Below are 18,290 nucleotides of genomic sequence, written 5' to 3' on the forward strand. Positions count from 1 at the left end.
GCTTCTTTAGGACATGATATTTGCCCCTCTCTTATGCTTTGGGAGGACAGTTCTGGAAACCCACTGGGTGCTGTCTTGTCAGAAGGCATGCAGGCAGGTTGGCATGAGAAACAGTGCTTTGTAGGGAATGACCTTTACTATTGGTCATACTGGCATGTCCCAAAAGAGGAGGTCTAGTGATTGCAAGTGACTTTGATCACACCAGCACTGTCCATTTAAAGCACACAGCACCCCCTATCTTCTGAAACAACAATGGGACACTAGCTCCACCCAAGGCAAGCTGGAGAACAGCAACAACTGACAAAAGATAGACAAAATATATTACAAGGACAGGAAGAAACACGACGGACAGAATAATTGCCACACACAGGAAGGAGAGAGTTAAAATGCTTCATCTGTAGGCGTAGAAATCGAAGTGTCAATATGAATGGAAGTTGTTAAAACTGCAGTTGCGATATAAGGGACTGATATTTGGACTGGAGCATAATTGGAATTTATAAGATTTTGGAACACAGAAACAAAGTAAACCACCAAACCATCAATTCCAGCATGCGTGGGGGCAGGGGGGACGACGACCTAAATTGTATAATTTGGCACCTCAGTGATTGGTATTATTAATTGTATTGTAATTTGGCATTGTTATAATGAAGCTATTATTGGATTGTTGTAATTGAAAGATAATAAAAATTCTTATCAAAATAAAGCACAGTAGCTCCTAAAGAATCCCGGGAACTGTAAATTTGTAAGGGTGCTGCGAACTGTAGCTCTGTGTGTGAGGGCTTAACTACAGTTTCCAGGGGAGCCATGTGCTTTAAACATTATTTAAATGTGTGGAGTGGATGTGACCACTGCTTTGTGAGGGAATCTGGAAATTCACACAGTTCCATGGAGGTTTGTAATAAACCACTTGGGGCTGATGTATTTGTCCCTACGTGAAAGGTGATTTGCAAAAGCATTTTGACATGGAGGAAAGAACACACTCTCTGCTTCTGGATTCAAACTCAGTGTTGTGACGTGGGGTTTGTGATTTCAGCTCTCTTGACAAAACATGCTGGAGACAGTTCTCTAGTAACAGCTCTTTATTAAAGTGAACAAGACTAAGACTGAGGAGAGGAAAGCTACATTTATAGGGACAGGGGACTAGCTAGGAAGGGATACATTTTGGAGGGAACAATATCAAGCAATCACAGTGCTGCCTTTTGGAGGAAACCAATAAGACAGAGGATCCAAATACAGCAGCTTAAATGAACCAATAGTAGCTGTACCCTCTGGAACCAAAAGGCAGTTACTTTATCCTAATGCAAATACAGACAATAATAATACAGATATAAAATCCTTTGACTCAATACACAACACCCCTCCCCCCCTAGTGAGCACAGCAGACGTAATCCCTCAGGTACTGTGGGGTCCTACAACTTCTACCTGATCTCCTGACAACAGGTGTTGCAGGTTCTGGATTGGGTGTTACCTGTGGTGGAGGGGCTGCTATAGGGGTTTCATCAGGAACAGATGGAGTCCCAGACATCTCAGGGTCCCCGACCTGTACCTCGTCATCATGAGGACTAGCAGACCCTGGTTCATTTGCTGAAGCCCCTGGTGACTGTACCTCTGGACCATTTTCACTCTGGTCTTGCAGCTGTGCGTCATTAGCCAGGGATGAATTATCTGACTCCTCCCTGCTGAGCGCCCGGCGCCTCAGCTGATCTATATGTCTCTTCCAAACTTGCCCATTTTCCAAGGTCACATAATAGGACACAGGTCCACTAGCCCGGGTGATCACACCAGCCACCCACCGCGGACCTCGTGAATAGTTCCTCACCCAGACCAGATCTTCAGGGGCGAGATACCTTGTTGTGTCAGTCTCAGCCTGGGGGGTTGCTCTTGAATTACGGTTTGGCATTTTATCTGGGTGGACATAATCCAGCACCGTTACCAGTCTTCTACCTAAGAGCAGCTCGGCTGGCGACTTGCCCGTCGCAGTACACGGCGTCGCATGCTGCAAAAATAACATTCGCGCAATGCGAGCCGACCAGTTACCCTCCATTAAGCGCGCAATGGATTCTTTGGCTGTTCTTACCATGCGCTCAGCCTGCCCATTGGAGGATGGGTGAAAGGGCGCGGATGTGACCCCTCTTATAAAGTTATCAGCCAAGAATGCCCTGAATTCTTGGGATACAAAAGCTGCCCCATTATCTGATACAATGGTCTCAGGTAACCCGTGGGTAGCAAACAGCTGCCTCAACACCTTGATTACGGCAGCTGATGCCATGCTAGGGACCATCGCCACTTCTAACCATTTGGAATATGCATCAACGATAACCAAAAAGACCTTCCCTTGGAATGGCCCAGCAAAATCTATGTGCAGCCGGCTCCAGGGAGTCCTGGACTGCTCCCACCAGTGGACTGGTGCTCTGGCCACTTCTGGCCGCACCTCTTGGCATGCCTTGCATGTTCGTACCCATTGTTCTATGTTCTGGTCCATTCCAGGCCACCACACATAACATCGGGCTAGCGACTTCATCCTGACCATTCCCGGGTGTCCCATGTGAAGCGTCTCAAGAACCCTGTTTCTCAGTGGTGCTGGGATTATCACCCTATCTCCCCATAGGAGACAACCCTTATGCATGGACAATTCGTGCTGCCTTGTCGCATAAGGCCTGAATTTTTCTTCATGCGGACCACCTGGCCACCCCCTCCCCACCCAAGTGAGCACACGGGAGAGAACAGCATCTTTCCTAGTTTTCTCAGCTATATCCGTAGCTGTTACAGGAGCCCCCGGAAGTGTTTCTAGCATCATAATGTGCTCCGCCGGAGCAGGATCCTCATTTCTCCCGCCAGGAAGGGGCAATCGACTCAGCGCATCAGCATGGCACAACTGTTTCCCCGGCACATGGGTCAAGGTGTACTGGAACCCATTCAGGAATATTGACCAACGCAACATTCTGGGGGAGAGAATTTGTGGCGTTTGTTTGTTTGGGTTGAACAACCCTAACAGTGGTTTGTGGTCCGTTTCAATGGAGAAATGGCGACCGTACAAATAATCATAGAACCTTTTGATTCCGGACACAATAGCCAGTGCCTCTTTATCAATTTGAGCATAGTTGCGCTCTGTGGGCGACAACGTACGGGAATAGAAAGAGATGGGCTTTTCCGACCCATCCGGTTCCCTATGACTCAGCACAGCCCCCAGACCGTATTGAGAGGCATCACATGCCAGGACCAGCGGCTTTGACTCATCATAATGAGCAAGGACGCTCCTGCTACTCAGCATTCCTCGCAAGGAGTCAAAAGCCTTCTGCTGCTCCCGCCCCCATCGCCACACATTCTTTTTCTGCAATAGTCTATGTAATGGTTCAGCTACCGAAGCTTTCTGGGGTAAGAACGAATGATAAAAGTTAATAAGTCCCAGGAATGACTGCAACTCCGTCTTGTTCTGTGGTCGTGGTGCCTCGATGATGGCCTTAATCTTAGCATCTGTGGGGTGGATGCCTGATGCATCAATTTTAAACCCCAAGAAATCCACAGTTGGCACCCCAAAACTGCATTTTTCTTTTTTCAGTTGCAACCCCACCTCCTTGAACTTGAGCAACACTGCACGGACACGCGCAACCAGTTCCTGTGGGTCTTTTCCAGCAATCAAAACATCATCAAAAAATGGCAAGACCCCCGGCAGACCTCTTAACAGGCGTTCCATGAGCCCTTGAAAAATCCCTGGGGCCACACAAACTCCGAACTGTAATCTGTTAACTCTGAACGCCCCTTTATGTGTGACAATAGTCTGTGCTTCCGCTGATTGTGGGGTTACTGGCAGCTGTTGGTAAGCTTGTGCCAGGTCAATTTTGGCGAACACCTTGCCCCCAGCCAGTTTAGCCAACAGATGTGATACGACTGGAATGGGGTATGAGTTTCCCCTGAGTGCCTTATTGATAGTACATTTGTAATCTGCACATATCCTGACTTCCCCATTTGCTTTAAGGGGTGTGACGATTGGAGTCTCCCACTTAGCAGAGTCCACGGGTGAGAGAACTCCCTGCTTGACCAATTTATCCAGCTCTGCCTCGATCTTGGGTTGCAGTGCAAATGGCACTCGCCTTGGTTTGAGTCGGATTGGAGCCACCCCGGGGTCCAACTCGAAGTCAACTGGGGGCCCTTTATAACAACCCAGTTTTCCATTAAAGAGACCAGCAAATTCCTTGCATAATACCTCACTCATCTCAGGGCAGGTTTGGATTGAATTAAGCCCTGAGATACTCAGTCCCAGGGCAGGGAACCAGTCAGTGCCCAGGAGACTGGGGCGACTGCCCTTCGCAATCACCAGTTTGAGTACAGCCTGTTTGTCCCGGAACTGTACTCTCACGGCACACATTCCCATAACATGGATGCGGCCTGCTGAGTACGACTGCAAGGTTGCCGGAAAGGGCTCCAGAGGGGGCAACTTACCCCTGGGGAAGAATGTCTTCGCGGTCTGGTCCGACACGATGGTGAATGCGGATCCGGAGTCCACCTCCATGTCGCACTGCTGACCCTCAATCTTCACCTTGACGTGTGCCTTGCCTTGCGCTGGAAACTGCACGGCCCTCCCGTTGATCTCCGTTACGTAGTGGCAGTCCTTTAGAAAACGAGTTGCTGTGGGCGGTCTGCGATGCTCCAGTCTAGGTGCTCCTGTCGCTCCCGACGCCGCCGATCTACAGACCCTGGCGATGTGACCCGTCTTTCCGCACGTCCGGCAGATAGCATCCCTGAAACGACAACTCTTCCTTTCATGGTTTCCGCCACAACCTGGGCAACTGCCTCGGCGATCTCTGTGCACTGTGCAGGCCTGACGCACCGACTTGACCCCACGGACTGGGCTCTGGCTCGGAGTAGCCTCTAGCTCGTCCATGGCATGCGCAACTTCTATCTGTGGCTTAGTGGCCTTGCGACTGGCATCAAGCTCCTCTCTTTCATAATTCTCCGTGGCGGTGGCCTCTTTCAAGGCTGAAGCAAGGGTAACCTCTTCTTTAGCCACGATGCGTCTTCTGGCTTTCTTGCTGCTCAGACCACCAATAAACCGATCCAGGAGAGTCTCTTCCAGATTTTGGAAGCCGCAGTGCTGAGCGAGCTTCCGGAGTTCAGCCAGAAATGTGGATACAGACTCCCCAGCATGCTGCTGCCTCTTATGGAACTCCATCCGCCGGGCCATCTTGGTCTCAGTAGGCGCCAAGTGGCTTGTTAGGCAGGCAAGAATATCTTTGAGAGATGTCTCACTCAGCTTCGCTGGAGCAAGTAATGCCTTGGCCAGCTTGAAGGTCTCGGACCCACAGTAGCTCAGGAATGTGGCCCTTCTTTTGCTGGCATCGGTGATCCCTTGAGCCACTGCAAAGAACTCGAAGCGTTCGACGTAGTCTTCCCAGGTGTGGGGCTCTGATGGCTGGAAGGGCTCCAATACCCTTGGACTCTCCATTGTCCTAGCGGGCAGGGTCGTCTTCTCAGTTGGCCAGTGAGTCTTGTTCTCAGCTGCAATCCGGACTCTGAGGCAGGGTTGTGTTTAACCGCTCCTCAGCATTCCGGATCCCACCTTCGTCGCCAGTTGTTGTGACGTGGGGTTTGTGATTTCAGCTCTCTTGACAAAACATGCTGGAGACAGTTCTCTAGTAACAGCTCTTTATTAAAGTGAACAAGACTAAGACTGAGGAGAGGAAAGCTACATTTATAGGGACAGGGGACTAGCTAGGAAGGGATACATTTTGGAGGGAACAATATCAAGCAATCACAGTGCTGCCTTTTGGAGGAAACCAATAAGACAGAGGATCCAAATACAGCAGCTTAAATGAACCAATAGTAGCTGTACCCTCTGGAACCAAAAGGCAGTTACTTTATCCTAATGCAAATACAGACAATAATAATACAGATATAAAATCCTTTGACTCAATACACAACACTCAGAACCCGCCCACCCCCCCCCTTTTACAGGAGATTCCGTTCATAATATGGAATAGCTGTGATCCTCAAATCTGTTTTTTATAAGTCGACAAAACATTTCCTTTATTTGCTGCCCCTGTGTTTCTTCTGGTTTCGTCTGTTCATGTTGTTCTTTGGTTAAGTTTGGAGTAATTCATCAGTAAAAAGAGAGAAGCTTTTTGCACTTTTCCTATTTTGTGGTTAATTGTTCCTGCAATTTTCCACTGGCAGAGCCTTTTAAACCAACACAGGGAAGACACTTGATGCTCGGCGGCTAGAGCAAGCTCAGCATATTTACTAATAAAGAGCAAGAGAGAACATAGCTTGTCCAAAGCTCGTGGCAAAGTGCTTATACACACTGTCAACACTTCACCAATTACTGTAAGTCTAGACGGCAACATTGGGAAGAGGACATTTCAGAGGACCGGCTAGGAAGTCATCACAATTGGGAGGCATTCCTATGAAAAATACAACCCGCTGTGGCTGGCTTGTTGGGACTGGTGGGGCAGAAGCCAGGGAGGTCAACAGTAGGTGGCGCCAGAGCCAATGACAGATGGGGGCCACCCTGTGGCTGGTTGTAAAAAGGAAGATTGGTGGGGCAGTAGCTAATTTGGCCCAATGGACGAAGCTCCTCTGAATATAATGTTCTGATGGATTATGATGATGATCAGTGGTTTTTCCCTTTAAAAATGTTTAGGGGTACTCTCATTTTCCTACTCATATTGAAACACTGCCCCTCAAAGAGGCCAAACTTAGATTCACAAAATGTTTAGGGAAATGCGAAAAAAAGCACTGATGACAATGATGGTGATTTATTTGCACCCCGCCCATCTGACTGGGTTGCCCCAGCCACTCTGGGTGACTTCCAGCACATATAAAAACATAGTAAAACCTTAAACCTTAAAAGGTTTTCCTATACAGTTCTGCCTTTAGGTGTTTCCTAAGTGCTATATATGAAGGGATGCGGATGGCGCTGTGGTCTAAACCACAGAGCCTACAGCTTGCTGATCGGAAGGTTTGCGGTTCGAATCTCCACGATGGGGTGAGCTCCCGTTGTTCAGTCCCAGCTCCTGCCCACCTAGCAGTTCGATAGCACGTCAAAGTGCAAGTAGATAAATAGGTACCGCTCCGGTGGTAAGGTAAACGGCGTTTCCGTGTGCTGCTCTGGTTCTCCAGAAGCGGCTTAGCCATGCTGGCCACATGACCCGGAAGCTGTATGCCGGCTCCCTCGGCCTATAAAGCGAGATGAGCGCGCAGGGGTCAGGGGTACCTTTACCATATAAGTGCTATATAATTACTCATCTCCTTAACATCTGATGGGAGGGTGCCACTACAGAGAAGGCCCTCTGCCCTCTGCCCTCTGCCAAGCACAACCACCTAGCCCAGCATTGCATTTCTATCAGTAGCCAATCAGATGTCTTTGGGAAGGCCTTGAAAAGGACATAAAGGTGACAGCCATCAGCCCTTGCCTCTCAGCAAACTGGAATTCAGAGGGACACTGCTTCCATATAAGGAGGCTCCATTCTGGGCCATTGTGGCTAGTTAAGAGGATCCTCAAACACCACATCAGTGAATCCACATTTAGGCTCAGCATAATGACTGCTATGCCTGCTTCAGTATCACAGCCTCTGATGTTGCAGTGGCAGTGTCACAAGCCAAAAATAGGGGGGGGGCATCCCATCCAGTGGAGCAGGGACAGGAGTCAGTGACAGCTCATTCACGCTCCTCGAACCAATAAGTGAACCGAAATGCAGCCATCCTTCGGAACTTGCAGGTCTCCAAATGACGCAATGGAGCTCTCCAGCCAAGAGACAGTCACAAAAATGCACACCTTTGTGAAAACAGCACGCAGAGCTACAGAAATTGTTTCCCAAGGTGTGGGTATTAGGCAAAACTTGGTGCAAATCTTCACAAATGGGTGAAGACGGTAAAATGAACAAACAGAGAGAAAGCAGATTTGACTTTGGCTCGCAGCTGCGAGCCTCATGCATGGTGGCAGAGCAATGTTGCTCTATCCCAGTTGTAAAGCAGGCGACAGAAAGACGGTGTTGCAAAGGCAAAGCTGAGAGGTGGAGTAGCAGGGTGCTTTGTTGGGATTGCAGCTGACACTAAGGTGAATGGTGAACTGAGCTGAGCACTGGAAAAAGACGAGAAACCAAAATGGACAGATTCGCTCCTCTCTGCTTGTAATGAGATGAAGCTTCTGTCATAGCTCCTCATTGCTTTTGCTGCTCTCAGCGGAGGCAATGCGTATGGTAACAGCACCACTGTAAAAATGACAAACCCTAGAGGGCCAAGGCAGTGATAGAAAAGCTGCTTTATCCACAGCCCAGGCAAGCAACAACCAGGATGACAAAGGAGCTGACGTGGACACAGCCATATGAAAAATATAAATCAGAAACATTTTTTCAATAAAGCATTCCCAGACGCTGGCTGGCTTCGAGGGCTGGCTGTCGGCTGAGTCCTATATGATGTCCCCCAAGTGCTGAGCAGATGCTTGGCAAGCCCCCCACGCCTCCTTCCATCTTTCCTCCCGAGATCAGCAATTGCCGTGGCATCATCCATAGCCCAGTGCAGAAAAACTATAGCTCATTCTCTGTTCTAAGCCCCTCGTTTCCAGAGAAGCAATAACTCAGTGCAAAAAAAAAAAAAACACCTCTGACTGAAACTTGGCCATCGTCGCAAGCGCAAAAGCAAAAGGAGGAGGGAGATGCTTTTGAAAACCACCAGGAAAAGGGACAAAGTCGTTAATCACTGCAGTATATTGAAGTTAAAACATCCTCCTGGGGCAAGTAGCAATTACTTCTGGGCAACTAGATTGCCAGCTTTTCCATGTGCAGCATCGTGTGGAAACAAGAAAATCTGAGAGGGTGGAGGGGTGTGTGCGCATGTGTGCATGTATAAATATTATTTCTACCACGCAGAGCAGAGAAAGTCATCTCTGCTGGTTGGGTATGAGGATAGACACTCTCACACACCATCTGAGCTGTGCATTTAAATAACACAGTTATTGGGAGTTGGGGGGAGCCACACTACTCTCAAACATGAAAAGTAGACCAGGTGGTCAGAGGTCTGCTGTGCTTTTTATTTGTCCCGTATTGCGCAATGAAAGCATCTGCAAGCAAAGATCTCATTGGCTCTGAGAACTCAGAAGGCACAGGAAATACTTTTGAAGCCCTGCTCTCTTTTGAGTCTGGAAAGCTTAAAGAGAAAGCAGCAGACCCTTTGTTTAATTTCCAAGCAAAGGGCCTGCTGGTTTCTCTTTAAGGTTTCCAGACTCAAAAGAGAGCAGGGCAACTAAAGGCACAGAAGTCCTGTCCACTGGTAACCCTAGCCGGATCAGATCAAGGGTCCACTAATATCGGCCAACTGCTAGATGCACAGGCCTGTTGGGCATCTCCTCATTTGCTCGCAGCAGCCGCTACTCAGCGAAGGCTGTTCCTCCATCATGAGCTAAGTGAACTCCAGCTGTTTAGCCCCATCCCCTGGCCTCAGAGGACCTCAGCAGGAACAGTTTCCTGGGAACTGCCATAAGAATGTAAGAAGAGCCTGCTGGACCAGGCCAATGGCAGCATCCTGTTCTTACACATGCCTGTGGGAATCCATGCAAACAGGATTTGGGCACGATAGCACTCTCCTCTCCTGTGGTTTCCAGCAAGTGGCACATCAAGAAGTGTCTCTAGCATGTGCTGTGTGAGCTACAGCTGCTCTGCCCCCCCCCCCCCACTTCGTGGGACTTTACTATATGCTCAATCAGGGTTTTAAAAACCCTAGCAAAGCATTAGCCCCACCCCTGAACTGATTTGGGGTTGGAGGCAGGGTGGGGTAGGTGGTCTCCTGGGTCAGGTTGGGGGGCTGCCCAAGGCCACCTCAGCTTCCTGAACTGCCCAAGCTTCCTGAACTGCCCCACTTCCTGCCCAAGGCCACCTCAGCTTCCTGAACTGGTGGGAAACAGGCCAAGGAAGCCCTGGTCCTTCAGGAATAAGACAGGTCAAAGGATTCTGCTAGGAGAACAGTGCCACATGGAGAGCTGAGGACAGGCTGGCTGATGCATTGCAGATGCTTTAGATTCTGATGGCGGGACTGTGTTTTACAAGGAAATGCATTTAATGAAAACCTGATGGCCACTTCTTCTAGAAGGAGCGACTCTGGAAGAGGAAGACTTGCACGGCAGAAGCAGCAGGGATGCTCCAAACTTTTGCCACCCACCATCTTTCCCCTGAAACGCCTCCACCTTTCTCCTGCCCTGGAATGCCAGAAGTGGGTACACAGTAAAAACATGTGTCTGGGATGAGGATGGATGACTTTGGCAAGGTTGCTTTTTCATTTTTTTCCTGAGGCTAAATTCAATTCCCCCACTTCTGCATCAGTTTGAGATTCTTCTTTTATGAAAGGTTAGCACGCGGGTGGCAGGGACATGGTAAATGCACAGTTGCAGTCAACATCACGTCCCGCTTGGTCTTTACTCCCTGCGATGCAAAAGCTCATAAGACCCTAAAAAGAGCCTACTGGATCAGACCAATGGCCAAACTGGTCCAGCCTCCCGTTTTCACAGTGGCCAACCAGATGCCGATTATGGGACACCAGCAAGCAGGACCTGGGCATAAAAGGCCCCCCTTGTGGTTTCCAGCAACTGGTATTCAAAAGCATTACTGCATCCAGCTGTGGAGGCAGAGCATAGCCATCCTGGCTAGAAGCCATCGATAGCTTGTATTCTCCATGAGTTTGTCTAATCCTCTTTTAAAGGCATCCAAGTTGGTGGCCAGCACCAACTTCATGTGGAAGTGAGTTCCATAGTTTAAATATGCACTGCTTGAAGAAGGCCCTTTTCTAAATTAAAAAGTCCTAAACACTGCAACCTTTCCTTGTAGGGGAATAGCAGAATCATAGAAACATAAAGTTGGAAGGGTTGCAACCCCCTGCAATACAAGAATTACAGCTAAAGAATCCATGACAAGTGGGCATCCAACCTCTGCATTAGCTACCCCTTCCAGTTTGGTGTCTTCTGCAAACTGGATGGGCAGCCCCTCATTTCCTATATCCAAGCAGTTTATAAAGGTGTTGAACAACAACAGGCCCAGGACAGAACCGGATGAGCAGCCAATAGAGAACAGAGAACCTACCACTTGCTTGTTCTTCCTCTTGCTTTGAACATAGCCAAAGGAACATTTTTAATATTATTTTTAACCTCTTTTGCAAGCCTGACCCCGCAACTGCTGGCTACTTGTGTACTCTCTTCCTTTGCGATTTCTCCTTCCTTCCATTCAGAGACTCCTTACCTTCTGAATCAAGCTGGCAAACTTCAGGTTCCTCGAGAACGAAATGTTTAGAACGGTGTTATATGCATTTTCTCCTCTGTTCTCCAGCGTAGCTTCCACCGCCACCCTCCTCCTGGCACTTTCTATGACAAAAATGGAGGTGTCAAAAGACAGCGTGTAGGCGGAGCAATCCGAATGCGGCTTTCTCAGGACGCGTCTGCAATACTCCCTATGAAAAGAGCAAACGTTAAAGGCGGCAGCCCAAGGAGAAGTGTCCACCCTCCCTGCAACTGCGCACAAAGGAGACTCCCTACAGTCTCCCAGGGGGCACCCTGTCAATGCCCAAAGTGCCTTGGTCACACTGCAGTGCCAACAAGAAACAGGCAAGGCCCAGAGCTAAAGCAAGAGGCTGAACAGTGAAGCATGTAAGACCATGGACCTGGAAGGAAGGCATTCATATTCTACATGGCATTCTTATCGGACGTGCTCATGTGGGGTCTCTTAAACTAGAAAGGGTGCTCCCAATTTATTTTCACAAGCTCAGTATAGAGACCAGGCCAAATTACACATGTTAATCACACATTTTTTTTAAAAAAAGCTTTCTTGCAATGCCAGCACTGGGAAGTTGGTGGGATTCCACAAGATGGTCTTCACAGTGGTGGCACCCAGAGGCTAGAACTCCCTCCCTGGGGAAATACAGTTGTGCCTCTCATTGCTGTCCTTCAGCACCACATAAAGATGGTTACAGTGGTAGCGGCTTCTGATTGGCTACAGGAAGCTCCTGCAGCCAATCGGAAGCCGTGGAAGTCCCGTCGGACGTCCGGCTTCCAATGAATGTTCACAAACTGGAACACTCACTTCTGGGGTTGCGGTGTTTGGAAGCCAAAACAGACAAGTACCAAGGTGTTCGGGATCCAAGGTATGACTGTATTTGTTTTGCCAGGTCTTTGGGAATTAAGCATCCCTTTCTAGGCTGTAGTTTTAAAGAAATGGGGTTTGGGATGTTTTAAAGAAATTTTGGCATGGTGATTAATTATACTGGACACCACCCATGGATTTCAACTGGAGGAGCAGAAATCAAACAAATAATAAAATTATAATGCTGTTGCCACTTGTACTCTGAAAGAAAAGTAGCCAGGATCCCCCAAATCCTATGCTGTATTCCCGATATGGTTCCCAACCCAAATCTGCTCTGCTTTGTCCCCAAAGGTACTGCAAACAGGAGGAAAAGAAATGACCAAATTCAGGATGACATCACAATAACCTATAAGATAAGTGTGAGAAATCTTTGGCCCTTCAGGTGTTGCTGAACTAGAATTCCCATCCTCCCTGGCGATGGGCCATGCTGGCTGGGGCTGATGGCAGTTGCAGTTTGGCAACATTTGAAGCATCAAAGGTTCCCCACTCCTGTTCTAAGAGTGGTAACCCTGCAATCTGATTTCCCAAATCCCTCTCACTCCAGATGAGCTACTCACATGGCAGCTGGGATATCAGTTTTAGCATCAAGGACCAAATTAGGGATGCAATGCTCGTCCTCATTGCATCCATTCCAGAAAGGTACCTATGAAGCAAGAAGGGAAAGTATTTATTCCCCAACCTTCGCCCTAAGCTCCCAGGATAGGTAACAACATTTAAACAAAATAGAAAAAAATTCCTTCAGTAGCACCTTAAAGACCAACTAAGTTTTTATTTTGGTATGAGTTTTCGTGTGCATGCACACTTCTTCAGATACACTAGAAACAGCCCTTGCTCCCCCCCCCCAGGACTAATTGCAGTAATCAGCAGTCGTTAACAGCCATCTCAGGTTTACCACTCCCATCAGCCCATCACCCATTCCCACCCACCCCCACCACCCTCTGTATATATATATAAGGGTCTAACACTTCTGTTTCTAGTGTATCTGAAGAAGTGTGCATGCACACGAAAGCTCATACCAAAATAAAAACTTAGTTGGTCTTTAAGGTGCTACTGAAGGAATTTTTTTCTATTTTGCTTCGACTCGGACCAGTTTAAAACAACTGACAATCATAAAAAATAAGGTGGGTCCTAAAAATGTACACCCTCAAGTGTCAAAAGCCAGGGTAAAGAGGTGCATCTACAGTATCCTCCAAAAGCTGTATAATGAAGGTATCAGATGCACCTTTGTGGGGAGGGCATTCCACAGCTTGGGGGCCACCACAGAGCAGGCCCTCTCCTGGGTCAATGGCACCCTGCAAGCCTCTGAGGATTCTCTGGTTTTTATATGGAAGGATAAAGAAGTTGTCTGTAAACTAGGCACCCTGGACAGTTCGGGGTAACCCGAATTACAATACTGTACAATACTTTTTTAAAAAAACATCGAAACAATATGTAGGATTTGATGTTGTGCCAGGCATGACACTGTGCAGAAAGGTTGACCACACACATAATACATCTGCTGGCTTTCTGGTTGTCCCAACCCATATGTGAAGCCCAGAGAGGCAATTTAGTTAGTTCATATGTCTCAGCGTCTGGACTGAAAAATGAGGACCAGGTGACTTCCATAAACAACAGGCTCGCCCTCCTTTCATATGTTTAGGCAGCCTAGCAAGTTATTACTGATTGATTTATACAAATTTCAAACCACTTTTTGCTGTAAATATGCATGGGATCCAGTGTGGTGTATTGGGAAGAGTGTCAGACTAGGGTTCAAATTCCCACAAGACCAAGAAACTCACTGGGTGACCTTGGGTCAGTAACTACCTCTCATCCTAACCCATCTCACAGGGTTGTTGTGAGGATGAAATGGGGGAGGAAGAGAGCCATGTACACCCACCTTGAACTTCTTGGAGGAAATGCAGGATATAAGTGTAAAAAAATAAGTACCAGTAAAATAATAAAAACAGCACATCTTGGTTCCTGGTCTGCTCTTCCACATTCCTCTGCCCCCTACACTTTACTGACCTGCCATACCCCTCCCTCCCAATCCTCTTACTCTCAGGCTCCTGGCCCTGGAAGGCCAAACTCTTGTCCTGAATATTTCTTGGACACGGCCTATAGGGGAAAGTTCCCAAACAGATCAATGGACAAAATCCACTGAAATGTTTTCAAGGCTGCCTCTCCACCTTCCCTCCAATGTAATGACAGTTACGCACAACAACTTTCAGCGAGGTAGGCCAGCCGCCATCCAAGACTGGTCCATTGTCCTCAGGGCTACCCAGTGCATAATCGACAGAGAAAGTCACTGGCTTCACATAATCGGCTGTGTCCTAGGATAGGAGAAAGTAATCACCATTACCCTTTGTTTTCACTTTTGCAACAAGAGCCCAACAAGCATAAGTTGAATGGGAAAAGTTTCTCCTTAACTATTCATCAGAGTTGTAAAAAGACATGCAATCTGGTTTCCTGTGGCAAGTAGACATTGTCTCAAGGTAAACTATACAGGGAAACTCATCTAAACAGGTATGTGTGAGCACAGTGGCTCATAAACATTTCTGTAGTTGCTGCATGATTATTATTATTTTTTCAAAGAGATGTTACACAAAGCTGGGCATATAAGGCAACATTTCCTGGTCCACTAACGAACAATTGGTCTGTGGTATTTTGAATGCACAACTCAAGACTAAATTGCATTTCCTGGAAAGGAAGTTCAACTTTTAGAGATCTGAACACGTACCAAGACATGAAAATTCAGCTTATCGCACCATTCTTGCCCTGCAAACAATGTAACCGTCTTGTGGGTGAGCCTGTCTCCATTCTCATCCAGATGGGCTCGTGGGATGTACCGTCGCTCGTCAATGGTGATGTTGTAATTCAGTGCTGAAATGATTGATTCAAAATGATTTGCACATGCACAGTGAATTACAGAACCATAGTGAGAACAGATAGCTTAGTTGGTTACAGCATGGTGCTGATGATAATGCCAAGGTTGCAGGTTCGATCCCTGTAAGGGACAGCCGCATATTCTTGCAGTTTTAATGTTGCGCAACAGAAGGATCCAACACAACAGTTGTGCTAGCAGAAATGCACTGTGCAAGCAAGGCTGGATCTACACAGCTATAAAAAAATGCTCTACAAAAAACTGATGTAAAGCTCACAGTTGAAAATATCACTGAGTTGTGATTTCAGCTCTACATCGCCACCTGGTGTCACAGAGTTATAATGCATTTATAATGCTGTATTTCGACTAATGTAGCTGAGTCCCAAGTTACCGGAAACTTGCTTATGCGTTCTCTTGACCTAGATGGCTCCAATGGCACAAAACGTTTCTCCAGTGGAAGAAGCAGACCTTGACGTTGGTATAACTTAGTGCTGCCTTAGATACACCCCCGAGTCTCTCTGAAGAGCAGTTTTGGAGAGGATAGGACACAGTCACCTTGTGGGGAGAGCAAATCTAGACAGAAATCTGGTATCTCCACTTACTCACGCTTGCCGTCTGAAAATGAACTGAGAGGAAAATGGCAGTGAAGCAAAGAAATGCAGACAGGCAAGTGGCGTCCTTCCCGTTCCGAATGCAGTCCTTGTTGAAGATGTTGATCTTGAATGGCTCAAACCTGAGGCTGGCATTGATCCGCACCACACTGCGGGACCTTGTGGAGAAGAGGAAAAGTTTGGTGATATTCTGAGCCAACCCAGAAATTCGATTACCAATTCAGATGTGTGTGTCAGGGTTTAAAGTAACTTAAATTTGAGTAGATCAAGTAAAGTAATTTAACTTTAAATTTTTACCTAAGTTTGAATAGAACTTCTGGCTGCTGTGGTGAAATGGCAGTGGTACAGGCACTTTCCTAGCCACCTTGTCCAGAATGCCTCCTTCTGAAGAAAGACCCCATTGGCCCTTTCTCAACGTGAGGCAGGGTTGGTGACCATCACTGCCTCCAGTGGGAGCAAGTGCCATAGTTAACACTGGACTGTGTGAAAAAGGGCTTGCTTTTATCTGCCCCAAATCTTCCAGCAGTCAGATTCTGCAAACAAGCCTTGCTCTGAAAAGTAGCCCCACTAGCCATAAATCCTCCATAACAAACCATAATAATACAGCATTTCCCAGTGAGCCAACGGCGAGGTCCACAAGCCTGTCTTCATTCAGGTCCAAGTTGCCATGGATGCTGCATCCAAAATACATTAAGCCTGGAGAAATTTCAGCTGCCGTAATTCTCTGAAAAAAATGACAAGAGGAGAATCCTGTTCAGCATCCTGGTGCAAACAGACGCTGTACAAAAGTGACGGCACGTTTTCACATTTTCTCTCTATCGCAAGGGTGGGTACCCAAAAGAATCCAGCAGGTACTTAGGAGCGTTGGTAGGAGTTGCCAGCTTGCTGAGGTTGCGCCACTGCTGCTTAGTTGCAGGGCCGGTGCGTCCATTTAGGCGGACTAGGCCATTGCCTAGGGCGCGAAAATGGAGGGGGCGCTGCCGAGCCTGCCCTGCAAAACCCCCGCGCCACCGCCGCCCTTCCAAGGCACGCACTCGCGCTCCTCCCGCCTATGAAGGGGACGGCGAGAGCTCCCCAGCGGCAGCGGTAGTGTCGGCAAGCGCCCGCAGCCGAAACCTTCAGCTATGGGCGCTGCCGCCACCACCCGCTCGCTAAGGAGCTCACAGCGTCCCCTCCACAGGCGGGAGGAGCATGAGCCAAAAGGAGAGCTCAGCGCCCTCCCGCCTATGAAGGGGACGCCGAGAGCTCCCCAGCGGCGGCGGCCACAGCGAGCAAGCGGCGGTGGTAGTGGCGGCAAGCGCCTGCAGCCGAAGCCTTCTGCTATGGGCGCTGCCGCCACCACCGCCCGACCGCCCACACTCACTCGCCGAGGAGCCCCCAGCGTCCCCCTCCACAGGCGGGAGGAGCACGAGCCAAAAGGAGAGCTCAGCGCCCTCCCGCCCACGGAGGGGACGCTGTGAGCTCCCCAGCAGCTGCAGCGAGTAAGAGGCGGCAGTGCCCACAGCTGAAGCCTTCAGCTATGGGCGCTGCCGCCGCCGCCGCTGAGGACCTCAAAGCATCCCCTCCACAGGCGGGAGGGCGCCGAGCTCCCCCCTTGGCCCGTGCTCCTCCCGCCAATGGAGGGGACGCAGGGGCATCAGTGGTATGCGTGCGTGCATCATGACGCATGCGCCCGGGCGGCGCCAGAAGGTGTTTTTGTCTAGGGCGCAAAAAGCCCTAGCACTGCTCCTGCTTAGCTGGGATGAAGTGAAGGCGAGGACAGGACTGTGTGGACAGGAATGCAGGAGGGACCAATTTGACACTAACACTAGTGATGCCCCGACCATCACTGTCTTCCTGCTTTGCCTCCACACCATCCAGGTAAGCAGCAGTGACTCTGTTGTCAGGAGGGCAGCTGCACTGCACTGCCCCACCACACTGGCACAACAACAACAACAACAACAACTTATTTATTATTTATACCCCGCCCATCCGGCTGGGTTTCCCCAGCCACTTTGGGCCGCTCCCAAAAGATTAAAAACAGAATAAAACATCAAACATTAAAAACTTCCCTAAACAGGGCCGCCTTCAGTTGTCTTCTAAAAGTCAGATAGTTGTTTATTTCCTTGGCATCTGACCGGAGGGCATTCCATAGGGCGGGTGCCACTACCAAGAAGGCCCTCTGCCTGGTTCCCTGTAACCTCACTTCTCGCAGGGAGGGAACTGCCAGAAGGCCCTCGGAGCTGGACCTCAGTGTCTGGGCTGAACAATAGGGGTGGAGACGCTCCTTCAGGTATACTGAGCCGAGGCCGTTTAGGGCTTTAAAGGTCAGCACCAACACTTTGAATTGCATTCAGAAACGTACTGGGAGGCAATGTAGGTCTTTCAGGACCGGTGTTATAGCGAACTCCTGTCTATTTGGGTACACACAAGAAAGATGACCCTTCTACGATTCTATAACAGCAAGTATGTTGGCAGCCTAGCCACCATTTTGCATCCCCCACAAGGCCCCAGGCTTAGCTTCATTCCAGCACATTGGGATGAGGATGATTAAATTTATTACCTGCCCTTTACCAGCAGGTCACAACTCACAATTTAAAATTCAGAATTAAAAACAGTTAAAACAGATTAAGGTGGAATCTAGACACACATATATATAAAAAGCTGTGAAAATGCTTTTTTTTTAAAAGCGTTTTGAAAAATATATTGAATTTGCCATAAGCT

At 48.5% G+C, this 18,290-nt stretch overlaps 2 protein-coding genes across 4 annotated transcripts in view; both read right to left on the bottom strand.

The window, feature by feature from the left end:
- The window catches only part of ITGA11 (integrin subunit alpha 11), a 100,262-nt gene that overhangs the window by 25,508 nt on the left and 56,464 nt on the right, over positions 1–18,290 (bottom strand). For all 3 annotated transcript variants that reach the window (XR_009558515.1, XM_060282367.1, XM_060282368.1), the window contains 6 exons: positions 16,181–16,311; positions 15,579–15,745; positions 14,833–14,975; positions 14,312–14,425; positions 12,674–12,759; positions 11,220–11,427 (listed from right to left, as the gene is read on the bottom strand). Coding sequence is in view for 2 of the 3 variants with exons in the window: in XM_060282367.1 (XP_060138350.1) it covers positions 11,220–11,427; positions 12,674–12,759; positions 14,312–14,425; positions 14,833–14,975; positions 15,579–15,745; positions 16,181–16,311 (849 nt within the window). In the remaining variant the exon portion in view is untranslated. The remainder of the gene's footprint in view (positions 1–11,219; positions 11,428–12,673; positions 12,760–14,311; positions 14,426–14,832; positions 14,976–15,578; positions 15,746–16,180; positions 16,312–18,290) is intronic.
- On the bottom strand, positions 1,112–5,921 carry LOC132593174 (uncharacterized protein K02A2.6-like). The gene has a single exon (XM_060282558.1). The coding sequence runs from the start codon at positions 5,441–5,443 to the stop codon at positions 1,367–1,369; it is 4,077 nt and encodes a 1,358-aa protein (XP_060138541.1). The 5' UTR covers positions 5,444–5,921; the 3' UTR covers positions 1,112–1,366.

Source organism: Zootoca vivipara, chromosome 14 (genome assembly GCF_963506605.1).
Source record: "Zootoca vivipara chromosome 14, rZooViv1.1, whole genome shotgun sequence".
Lineage (NCBI taxonomy): Eukaryota > Metazoa > Chordata > Lepidosauria > Squamata > Lacertidae > Zootoca > Zootoca vivipara.

Excerpts from the sequence above, each read along its gene's own strand:
- LOC132593174 (XM_060282558.1), bottom strand. The coding sequence starts at position 5,443 with ATGGAGAGTCCAAGGGTATTGGAGCCCTTCCAGCCATCAGAGCCCCAC.